This window comes from Phaethon aethereus, assembly GCF_964289735.1.
Source record: "Phaethon aethereus genome assembly, contig: HAP1_BTS, whole genome shotgun sequence".
NCBI lineage: Eukaryota > Metazoa > Chordata > Aves > Phaethontiformes > Phaethontidae > Phaethon > Phaethon aethereus.
In genome coordinates, this window is record NW_028114049.1 from 107837 (window position 1) to 119248 (window position 11412).

At 56.7% G+C, this 11412-nt stretch overlaps 1 protein-coding gene across 1 annotated transcript; it reads left to right on the forward strand.

Annotated features, from left to right (window-relative positions):
• Positions 1 to 7100: 7100 nt before the first annotated feature.
• LOC309416347 (olfactory receptor 14I1-like) lies at positions 7101 to 11044 on the forward strand. The gene has a single exon (XM_082015909.1). It carries the CDS (start codon positions 8574 to 8576, stop codon positions 9558 to 9560), a length of 987 nt encoding a protein of 328 aa, XP_081872035.1. The 5' UTR covers positions 7101 to 8573; the 3' UTR covers positions 9561 to 11044.
• Positions 11045 to 11412: the final 368 nt, after the last annotated feature.

The following is an 11412-nucleotide window of genomic DNA, read 5'->3' on the forward strand; positions in this document are numbered from 1 at the left end:
GAGGGGCAGGGTGTCCACTGCAGGGGGTAGGGAGTCGGGTCGCCATTGGCCCAGGGGTGCTCTCGGGGTGCCCCCAGGCCCCCATGTGCCCTGACGTCCCCTCGGGACCTCCCTGTACCCTCCGCCTCGTCCCAGAGCCCTGCGTTCACATGCCTCGGCGTGGCCCCACGACCTCCCTGGGAGACCCCGGCTTCTCCCGCTCTGTGTAGCGCTCTCTTCACATCTCTACGGTTTCTGGCACCTCACAGCTACGTCCTTTCCCCTACTCCGAAAACCTCTCTCAGCACCCGGAAGCAAAAGACGTTTCCGCCCGCTCCTCCCCTCCCATCGCTTTTGGGGATACAGTTGCCCATGGGACTCTTACGGGGTGTATCGCTTACCAGATGCTGCCAGAATAGGAAACCTGAAAGAAATAGTCTCCCCCTTTTCTGCACTGCCTGAACTTCTTCAGTCCACGCCCTCACCTACAGCCTGAGACGGAGAACTTGAGGAGTCAGTCAGAAAAGCCTTCCCTGTGGATCTCACTGGGGTCCAAACCAAGGCTGACTGATTTGAACAGCTTCTAAGCTGCTCCGTGTTTGTGCCTGTAGAGCTTTCCCGAGATTTCTAAGGTGGGCAGTGGAAAGGATAGGCATTTTTGTCTGCTGTCTGATGGCTTCCAGAAGCTCTCATTCACCTTGTGTTCATCAGCCTTGGCTCAAGGTGCAACTAACTGCTTCAGAAAGCGAGAAACTGTTGGAGATGGCAGACCGTGAAAGGTGAAAACTAGTTGGGCTGGGGTGAAACCGGTGAGACCATAAAGGGAAAACCTACCAGACAAAAGATCAGACAGAAGAGCGTCAGGGTAGAAGGGGAAAAGAAGGTGTCCTGAGGCTGCCTGAGGTGGGGTTAATTTTCCCCACAGCAGCGCTCAGAGTGCTGTGCTTTGTACTGGTCGCTAGAACGGTGCTGATAACACACCAGGGTGTGGGCTACTGCTGGGCCGTGCCCGCACAGCATCAAGGCTGTCTCTCCAACATTCCCCCCACACAGCAGGAGGCTGGGGGTGGGCAAGGTCTTGGGAGGGGACACAGCCAGGACAGCTGGCCCAAACTGGCCAAAGGGGGACTCCATACCAAATGACGTCAGCTCAGCAATAGAAGTTACGAGAAAGGAGCAGGAGTGGGCAGCATTTGTTGTTTCCACGTTTGTCTTCCGGAGCAACTGCTACACGTACTGAAGCCCCGCTTCCCGGGAAGTGGCTGAACATGGGAAGCAGAGAGTAACTTTTGCTTCCGCGCACAGCCTTTGCTTTCTGCTTATTAAATTGCTTTTATCTTGACCCGCTTCTTTTGCTTTTTCTTTTTTTCCATCCTGATTTCTCCCCGCTGTCCTGCTGAGGACACAAGTGACAGAGCAGCTTGGTGGCACCAGGCATCCAGCTGAGATCAACCCACCACAGTCCTTTTTGGTGCCCAGCGTAGGGCCCAAGACAACGGCCGTTTTGCATTCAGCTGCTGTAGCTATAGTAGTTATTAACAGCAAGCTCCTGTGCGCGTCACTGTTTCTCTCTTCATTTCGCTGAGCTTGGGAACACGCTGATAGAAATAATGGCTGTGTGCGTTGCCCTGGCATTGGTGGCTGTGCGATCACCAAATTGATAATATTTGATAATATTTGATAATATTTGATAATACTTATTGAAAAATAAGTGTAGGAAGAGAAAGGCACCTTAGGGCTTTCTGCACGGTGATGAGCCCCAGGGTGCATTTGGTGCTGAGTCCTTGAGCCTGAGAGACTGAGAGGAGATTTGCACAAACCTTTCCATGAGTCAACGTCAGCGGCAAAACCCAAAGTACCTTGAAGCATTAACGGGTCCCTCTGAGGGCCATTACTGACACAGCCTCCCCAGGGACTCGTTAGAGCAGGTAATTGGAGGCTGTGGTTGCAGGCAGGCACAGGCAAAGTGCAGGCAGCTCTGATGCTGAGACAGCCCTTGGTGTGTTTGATGGAGGAGGATGGCCAAGCCCTGACCCCCAACTGTAGGGAAGGGAGACCCTGTCCGTCCCATGTGGCTCAGGGCTCTGCCTGGGGATGTGGGGAGTGCGATGCCAAGTGAAGGACAACGGTATGACACCTCCTGGCCTCCCCAGGGTGGGTGCAAGGAGGCAATGAGGCTCCATGGCCATGGCAACCATGTGTCTCCTCTTAGGCCTCGGTGGCAGGGCCACCAGCCATAGCCAAGGGGGCAAAGACCTCGGTTCTGCCAGGGCCTTTCAGCCTGGCCAGTGCCCGTAGCCATCTGCACCACAGGCCGTCCCACACTGTCCCACGCCTCTGCCTCTTTCCCTGCAGGCTGCAGACACCCAACAAGCTTCCCCACCTTCTTCTCAGCCTGGTATGTCCCTCCCCGTACTGGTGTCTCTCCATCCGCGCCAGCTGTTCCCTGAAACACAAAGCCATGGGCTGATCCTGACTCCCTCTGAGTGACTTTTTGCACCGCAGCACTACCCTCAGAATGACGTTGCTTTATCTTCAGCTCCACTCTGGGCCTCCAGAGCTGCGGTTTCTGGTGGTTTCCCTTTCTCATGCTGTTCCCCACTACCAAAAGAAGTGCCATCATCTAGGAAAGGCACTTTCAAGCTGTCTCGAGCTGCTGCTCTTCTTCCCTCAGCCTCCCCTTCACCAGGCTAAAGAAGCCCAACTCGCAGCCTCTCCACACACAACTCCTACCCCACCTTGGCAGACTTGCTCTGGCCACGTGGCAGTTCCTCCCCATTGCTCCATAACTGTGAGCCCCACCCTGGGACACAGTACTCCAGATGTGGCCACAGCAGTGCCGAGTCCAGATGGACAATACCCTTGTCTGGGTGGCCACGCTCCTCCCAACGCAGTCCAGTGTGCTCATGGCCGTGTTCCTGTTCAGCACCACTGGCTGCTCTGGCATCCCTCGTAATGCCCAAACCCTTCTCCTTGAGGCTGCTCCTCAACCAGTCAGGTCCGAGCCTGCCTTGACACACGGCTGTTGTGGTTTAGCCCTGGTAGACAGCTAAGTCCCACACAGCCGCTCGCTCACTCATGATGTCACACGTCTGCAAGATCCCTTTGGACATCTGGGCTCAGCTGTCCCAGCTATGTCCCCTCCCAACTCCTCGTGCACCCCCAGCCTACTCGCCGGTGGAGCAGCAGGAGATGCAGAAGAGGCCTTGATGCTGCGCAAGCGCTGTGCAGCAATAACTAAACCATCGGTGTCTTATCAGCACTGGTTTGGTCACAAATCCAAACCACAGCAGCATACGGGCTGCTATGACGAAGATTAATTCCAGCCTCGCCAAAACCAGCACAACAGGGTGGTTCTGCCCCCTGATACATCTGAACATCAGGGGATCCGCAGGAGAAGATCCGTTGTCTGAAGAAAACTTCTTGAGGCTTCTGTTGGTCAAATCCCAGAGTTTCTCGAGGTCCATTGGGAGTGAAGCTCCATTGGGTCAGAGGTTAATGTGTGCGTGCAGATGGCTCACCTGACGTGTGGTGCCTCGATCAAGATCACAGCGATAGGAATTCTAGGGGAAGACAGATAGTAAATACAAAGAGGAGATAATAGTAAAGGAAATTGCAGTGGCAAAGCCTGGAGCTCTGCCTTGGGATAGATGATGGGACAGTTGAGATCCTGTTGGAGAGGATGAGCAGGCAGAAGAATGTGGGTGACCTTCTAGTAGGTGTCTGTTGTTGACTGCTTGATCAGGAAGAAGTAGATGAGACCTTCTCAGGATACTGGAAGAAGCCTCATGTTCTCACACCTTCGTCCTCCTGGTATTGGACTTGAACCACCTTGGCAGCTTCCTTTTCTTCATAGAAGCTAGTAGGGGGCTATATTTGGGATTAAAATAATGTTGATAACATACTGATGTTTTCATTTCTTGCTAAGCAGTCAAAAACGTCCCAGCTTCTTTGTCCCCGTTCTTCGCCTGCCCGCGAGAAGGCGTGGGGTGCACGGGAGGATGGGAGGGGGCACAGCCAGCACAGCTGACCCAGGCTGGCCAAAGGGATATACCGTACCATACGACGTCAATGCTGAGTATATAAATCTGTGGTCAAGAGGAAGGAAGGGGTGGGGGGGCATTCGGAGTTATGGCGTTTCTCTTCCCAAGTCACCGTTGGGCGTGATGGAACCCTGCGTTCCTGGAGATGGCTGAACACCTGCTGCCAATGGGAGGTGGTGAATGGATTCCTTGTTTTGCTTTGCTTGCGTGCGCGGCTTTTGCTACAGCTATTAAACTGTCTTTATCTCAACCCACGAGTTTTCTCCCTTCTACGCTGCTGATTCTCTCCCCCATCCCACCATGGGGGAGCGAGTGGCTGTGTGGTGCTTGGTTGATGGCTCGGGCTAAACCATGACAAGGACATCAATGATAACTTCCCAAGCGTGTCGAGTTGGGGTTAGGAAAGGCAAAGCCACACTCAAGCTGAATCTCGCTAGTGACCGGAAGGACAACAAAAACAGTTCCTACAACTACCTATAGAGCAAAGGGAAGACTAAGGAAAGTGTACATGGTATATGGCCCAGGCTATGGAAAAGCCCAAGAGAGTCAATGTCTCCTCACCTCCATCTTTACTGCTCGGACCGGCCTTCAGGCACCACAAGGCCCTTGAGAGCAGAGGGACGCCTGGAGCAAGGAAGACAACTCTCTGGGTTGAGGAGATCTCTGCTCTTGGGACGGACGCCCTGGCGTGGGAACCACAGTTCGTGGGGGCTCGTGTGCCTGGGGGCCACCAAGTGCCGAGATCGGGCAGTGTGTGGGTCATGTCGGGGTGTGTGTGTCAGCGGGTGTAACCACTAGCGTACATCCAACCAGTTCAGCCAGTCGGTAGAAGAGCCCTGGGAGGCAGGTATTTAGGGACCCCGAGTCTGGACTAGGCACTGGCGAGCCCCGAGGGTCTGTGAGTTGGCTACTTGAGGGAGAAGGTGGCCCAAAGCACCTCCTGGGGAAACCGTGGGGTCTTGCGGCCAGGTCCTGATAAGGCCATAGGGCTGGACCTGGAGGGGAAGTGGCCTTTCTGTGAGAGAGCAGCAGCAACGTGCGGAGCTCTGCCTGGGGACGGGCGATGAGTTAGCTGAGAGCTGGTAGGCCAGGGTCAGAGGGCAGAACAACGTGGGCAGCACTGTGGGTGGGTGGGTGGGTGGACGGACATCTGCTCCAGACCTCCTGATCGGGTGGCTGAGGCCTTCTTCAGACACCTGGCAGAAGCCTCATGGTTGCAGGCCCTGGAGCTCACGGCACAGCTGAACTGTCCCAACTGCCTCTGCTGCAGAGGCACCACAGCAAGGTGCAAGGCACCCAGGAGGGTTCTGGAGCTCACTGAGCACATCTTCTGGGCCAGGGTGACTCGGGAGGCAGTGAGCTGAGGGGCCCTGTGGGCTCACAAACAAGGAAGAGCGGGTCAGGGATGTGCCAGTCGGGGGTGAGAAAGCAGAGTGTAGGATCCTGAGAGAAGGGCACAAAGCAAGGAGCAGGACTTCAGGAGGGCAGGCTTTGGCCTGCTGAGGGACCCGCTTTGGAGAATCCCATGGGATACAGCCCTGCAGACAAAAAGCGTGCAGAGAGCTCTTTGATGGTTAACGATCTGCTCTTCAAGCTCCAGAAGGATCCACCCTGACATGCTGGAAGTCAAAAAAAGGTGTCAGGAGGCTGGCGTGGGTGAGACAGGAGGTGGAAGAGGAAGCACAGAGAAGGTGGAAGGTGGCTGCCTTCCAGCCTCGGAGGTTCTGGGATTCTGTGCTGGAGAGAGCCTGAGGGAACTGGGGTGTTTAGCCTGGAGAAAAGGAGGCTGAGGGGAGACCCTATTGTTCTCTACAACTACCTGAAAGGGGTTGTAGTGCGGTGGGTATCAGTCTCTTCTCCCAAGTTGTGCCATGGGAGGTTTAGATTGGATATTGGAAACATTTCTTCAGTGAGTGTTGTGAAACACTGGAAAAGGCTACCCAGGGACTGCTGGAGTCAGCAGAACTGGAGGGATCTGAAAGACATGTAGATGTCTTTTAAGGATTCTATGATTCCATATTTCCCTCTAACATAGCCTGACACACAAACAGCCCAGCCCTGCTTTTCCCTTTCCCTGCTGACTCTGCTTTTGCGTGTTTTGTAATCTCATTTGGTGTTTCGGGGATTGCATTCCTGGCAGTTCCCAGCTGGGTCTGTAGTGCCCCGCAGCTCCTCACGCTCCCCTCTTGTGAGAGGCAGCACCGTCAGGGTGAGCTGTCCGCACACAGGCATTCACAGCTGACCAAACGGAGCTCCAGTCCGGGGACCCTGAGGAACTCTGCGATTCTGGCCCACAGAAACCGCGTGAAGGTCGCAAGGAGAAGTGGCCAGTCCTGCCCGAGGAGGAAGAACAACCTTGTTCATCAGGGCAGGCCGGGACCTGAGCAGCTGAGCAGTGACCCTGAGGAGAAGGGCCTGGGCACTGCGAGGGACACCAGACCAGCCAGTGGTGATGCTCACCGTGAGCAAGGCCACCCACATGCAGGGCTGCGTCAGGATAAGCGTGGCCACCCAGACTGTCCTGAGACTGGCTGCAGTGTGGTTTCAGAGACGGCAATTTTAATTTCTCCAAATTGGGAAGCAACACGAGAAAGATGTAATGGCAGGACGTGAAGCTTTGGAAGTTGCGGCTGGAGATGAGGATTTCATGTCACTTGGAGTTATGTGAAATGTCACTCCAAGGGCAGTGCTGTGGCACAACAGGCCACCCAGAGAGAGCCTGGATTAGCCCAAGCTTTGTATTCCAAGGAAGAGCCCGTGAGGGTGGAGAGATGTCAGTAAGCGCAGGAAGATGCTCCAGGGAGAGGAAGGTTGGTGAGCATGGTGGGTGTCCACAGCCCGCGAGGAAAAAGGTGCCGGCATAGGACACCGCAGGGCAGCCTGTGGTGGAGAGGGTCAAGGGAGCTGGCAAGAATAAAGCCCCCGCCAGAGCTGAGGCCTTTCTGCCGCTGGCTCTGGCTGTGGCCTGTTCCACCAAGGCCTGCCAGGACACACCTTACCCTGACAGCACGAGGGCCTCGTGGCCTCCTTGTCTCCAGCCGAGAGCCTGGAGGTGCTGTCCCATAGTCTTGAACTTGGCATTGCACGTCCCCAGGTCACACGGCCCCAGGAAAAGCCCTGAGCAATGCGTAAGGGACAGGATCTCCCTTCCCAGGGTCGGGGTCAGGGCTTGGCCCTTTGGCCTGACAGAACACGCGCAGGTTTACTCAGCATCAGAGCCACCTTTACCGTGTTTTTCTCGACCTGTCATCACTGCCTGCAGCTTTCTGCCCTAACCAGCCCCTGGGGACGCTTTCTCAGCAGTGTCCCTCAGTGGGACCCATGAGTGCTCCAAGGAGCTTTGGACGTGGCATCTGCCTTTGCCTTCTCGAGAGGTTCTTCAGCTTCCTCTCAGGGCCTGAGGTGGATGGAGTCGGCACCCAACCCACCAGAGGGGTCATTAAAGTGCCTCGGGCTGGTCCTCTGCGGCGGAGCTGGGCCGGGCTCCTGGGACGGAAGGAGCTCACGGCAAGCGGGCAGCGCTGCCGAGAGCCAGCTCTGCCCAGGAGCGGGGCTGGGGGCACGGCCTGCAGCACCGAGAGGAGACCTGCGAGGCTGGGAGAGCATAAAGGCAGTTGGGAGGGGGGGGATGCCGAGAGCTTCCCGCGGCAGAGATCTGCACAGCCCCGTCTGTGGTAAGTCTCTGGCCGCAGGGCAATGCCGCTGCCTCTCCTGGAGGCACCTCCTAGAACCGGCACATCCGACGGCTCCTGGGAGCTGCCGGGAGGAGTCCCTCGGTTTCTGCAGCGCAGAGGAGGAGGGCGTGCTGCGGAGCAGGGCTTCCCTGCTGCACCATCGGAGGGACAGGCACGACGGCTGCCTTCTGGGCATGGCTGGGAAGGTGTGCGTCTGGGGGTGCAGCCAGGGGTGCCCAGGGCTGTCCTTCCGAGCAGGGTCCCTGCACCCCAGGGGCTGTGTGCCGGGACAGGGACTCTGCCGCCTGCCGGGGTCAGCTCTCAGCCTGCCCGGGGAGCTCCCCAGGGCACTGCCGGGAGAAGCTCTGCATGGCAGGAGCAACCCCCGGCAGGGCAGGGCAGGGCAGGGCCCTGCTGCTGGGAGGTGTCTGCAGGGCAGAGCTGAGCACACAGCGCTGGGACGGGCTCTGTGAGCACTGGCAGGGAGGGGACACCTGGGGACAGAGCAAGAGCTGCGGGCAGGGACAGCTCCAGGCAGCAGAGACAGGGGCCGGGGCCGGGGGGAACTGCAGACAAGCGCTGCGGGAGGCTGCGCTCAGGCAGCTCTCTCCGGGCCGTCCCTGCCGATGTCTTCTGGGCGCTGCCTGCTGGGCAAGGAGCTGACGCTCTCGCTAGAACATCTCCTCTGCGGGAGCCCCGACTGTCTGCTTGGCCCGTCCTGCTGGGACACTCAGCCAGCACAGCGCAGGGAAAGGAAATGCATTTCAGCTGGGGGTGTTGCTATGGCAAATGGAGGGGCTTTGCTCAGAGGAGTCTCTCCTAATTCTACCCTCTCCCTTCCTTGTTTGAACAGTGCCCCCGTGCCAAGAAACAGCCAATGTCCAACGGCAGCTCCATCACCCACTTCCTCCTCCTGGCGCTCGCAGACAGGCGGGAGCTGCAGCTCTTGCACTTCGGGCTCTTCCTGGGCATCTACCTGGCTGCCCTCCTGGGCAACGGCCTCGTCATCACCGCCATAGCCTGCGACCACCGCCTCCACACCCCCATGTACTTCTTCCTCCTCAGCCTCTCCCTCCTCGACCTGGGCTCCATCTCCACCACTGTCCCCAAAGCCATGGCCAGTTCCCTCTGGGACACCAGGGACATCTCCTACTCGGGGTGTGCCGCACAGCTCTTTCTTTTTCTCTTTTTCAATTCAGCAGAGTGTTGTCTTCTCACCGTCATGGCCTACGACCGCTACGTTGCCATCTGCAAGCCCCTGCACTACGGGACCCTCCTGGGCAGCAGAGCTTGTGCCCACATGGCAGCAGCTGCCTGGGGCAGTGGGTTTCTCCATGCTCTGCTGCACACGGCCAGTACATTTTCACTGCCACGCTGCCAGGGCAATGCTGTGGACCAGTTCTTCTGTGAAATCCCCCAGATCCTCAAGCTCTCCTGCTCACGCTCCTACCTCAGGGAACTTGGGCTTCTTGAATTAAGTTCTTTGTTGGTTTCTGGCTGTTTTGTGTTCATCGTGGTGTCCTACGTGCAGATCTTCATGGCTGTGCTGAGGATCCCCTCTGAGCAGGGACGCCACAAAGCCTTTTCCACGTGCCTCCCTCACCTGGCCGTCGTCTCCCTGTTTCTTGTCACTGGCATATTTGCCTACCTGAAGCCCCCCTCCATCTCCTCCCCATCCCTGGACCTGGTGCTGGCAGTTCTGTACGCAGTGGTGCCTCCAGCAGTGAACCCCCTCATCTACAGCATGAGGAACAAGGAAATCAGGGATGCTCTCTGGAAAATATTCGTATACGATCTACTGCTGAAAAAGGTGCCCATTGTCCCACAAGGGTTCCCACTGTACCTCAGGAAAAGCCAGGATTAACTTTTCTTAATTTTTTTTTTTTTTTTTTTTTTTTTTTTTTTTACATTTGGCTTTTTGTTTTATACCTGTGATATTGTTATCCTTGGCCTCCTACCTTTTTTTTTTCCTGACCCGAAGACCTCATGTACATGTTGATCCGTTGTCCCTCTTTACGTAAACTCAATACAGGAGCCAGCTAAAAATTCTTTGTCTCAGCTCCCATCTCTTCACCTCTCCTGTGGAGCTGGGGGAGCAGCCCCAGCGTGCAGGAGGGGTTCAGGAGGCCAATGCCCAGCTGCCCCATGCAGGATCAGCCCTTGTCGCCCTTGGGGCTGCCCCTTGCTGCCGCCCTGGGCGCTCCCTCTCTGCCGCCTGCCAGTCGGGGCTGCTGCTTCCCTGGAGCCCTGGCCCAGGACAAGCCCTGCCCTGGCCCTTTTGCCCTTGGAGACACCCCCGTGTCCTGCCCAGCCCTGTCCTTGGCTACTGAGCAGTCGGGGGAGACAGGAAGGGGCTGAGCAGCAGTGATCCCCGTCCCGCTGGCTCTGCTCCCCACCCTGACCAGCACGGCCAGGGCAAGGTTAGCCCATGGCCCCAGGGCACCACAGCCCCCTCCCTCTGCAGAGCAGCATCGCCAGCTCAGGGCCCTGCAGGGAGCACGTGGGGGGAACCAGGAGCAGCCGGCCAGGCCAGCCTGGACACGCTCACCTGGGGAACCTGCGATGTCCCTGGAGAAGAGCAAGGGAGCATTCCTGTGCCTGCAGGGAGGAATCCATGAGCCAGAGAAACCTCTTTCCGTAGGTACCGGCTCGGGGCAGGCTGCTCTGTTGCTGTACCCTATAATTTCATGGTCGCGAGGCCCAAGACGGCCTCCAACCGCCACATCTCCAACCAGTTCGTCTGTGTTCGCAAACAGCAGGTCAAGCGCGGCACCTCCCCGGTAGGCTCACGTACCAGCTGTGTCAGGAAGGTCTCTTCCACACACTGAAGGAACCTCCTAGACTGTTTCCTCCGCTGTGTTGTATTACCATGTCTGGTAGGTTAAGTCCCCCACGAGAACAAGGGCTAGCGACTGTGAGACTTCTGCCAGCCACTGGTAGAACGCTTCATCTGCCTCTGCATCCTGGTTTAGGTGGTCTAGAACAGACTCCCGGCAGGATAGCTGCCTTGTTTGCTTCTGCCCTCATCCTTACCCACAAGCATTCGACCTTGTCATCACAGTCAAAACACGCCCTAACATACAGAGGCACCCCACCGCCTTTCCTTCCTTGCCTATGCCTTCTGAACAGCTTACAGCCATCCATTGCAGCACTCCAGTCATGAGAGTCATCCCACCATGTTTCTGTGATGGCGACCAAGTCGTAGCTGTCCCGCTGCACAGTGGCTTGCAGCTCCTCCTGTTTGCTGCCCATGCTGCGTGCATTGGTGCAGATGCACTTGAGCCGGGCTATCGATTTTGCTCCCAAAATTGCCATGCCACCCCTAGGCTCATCTCTAGTGAGCCTGGTTCTATCCTCTTTATTCCCCTAGTCCTTTATCTCACCTGCCCTAGGTTACTATCTGCTAGGTTAGGAACCTGTCTACTAGGTGCATGTCTATGAGGTCACCCTCCCCTGTATTTTTCATAGAAGCATAGAATTTTAAAATAGTCTGGGTTGGGAGGGCCCTTTAAAGGCCGTCTAGTTCAACCCCCCTGCAATGGGCAAGGACATCTTCAGCTAGATCAGGTTGCTCAGAGGCCCATCCAACCTGCCCTTGAGTGGTTCCAGGGATGGGCCATCTGCTACTACACTGGGCAACCTGCGCCAGGCTTTCAACCATCCTCACTGTAAAAAATTTCTTCCTTCTATCTAGTCTAAGTCTACCCTCTTTTAGT

Coding starts and splice junctions, on each gene's coding strand:
- LOC309416347 (XM_082015909.1), top strand. CDS start 8,574: ATGTCCAACGGCAGCTCCATCACCCACTTCCTCCTCCTGGCGCTCGCA.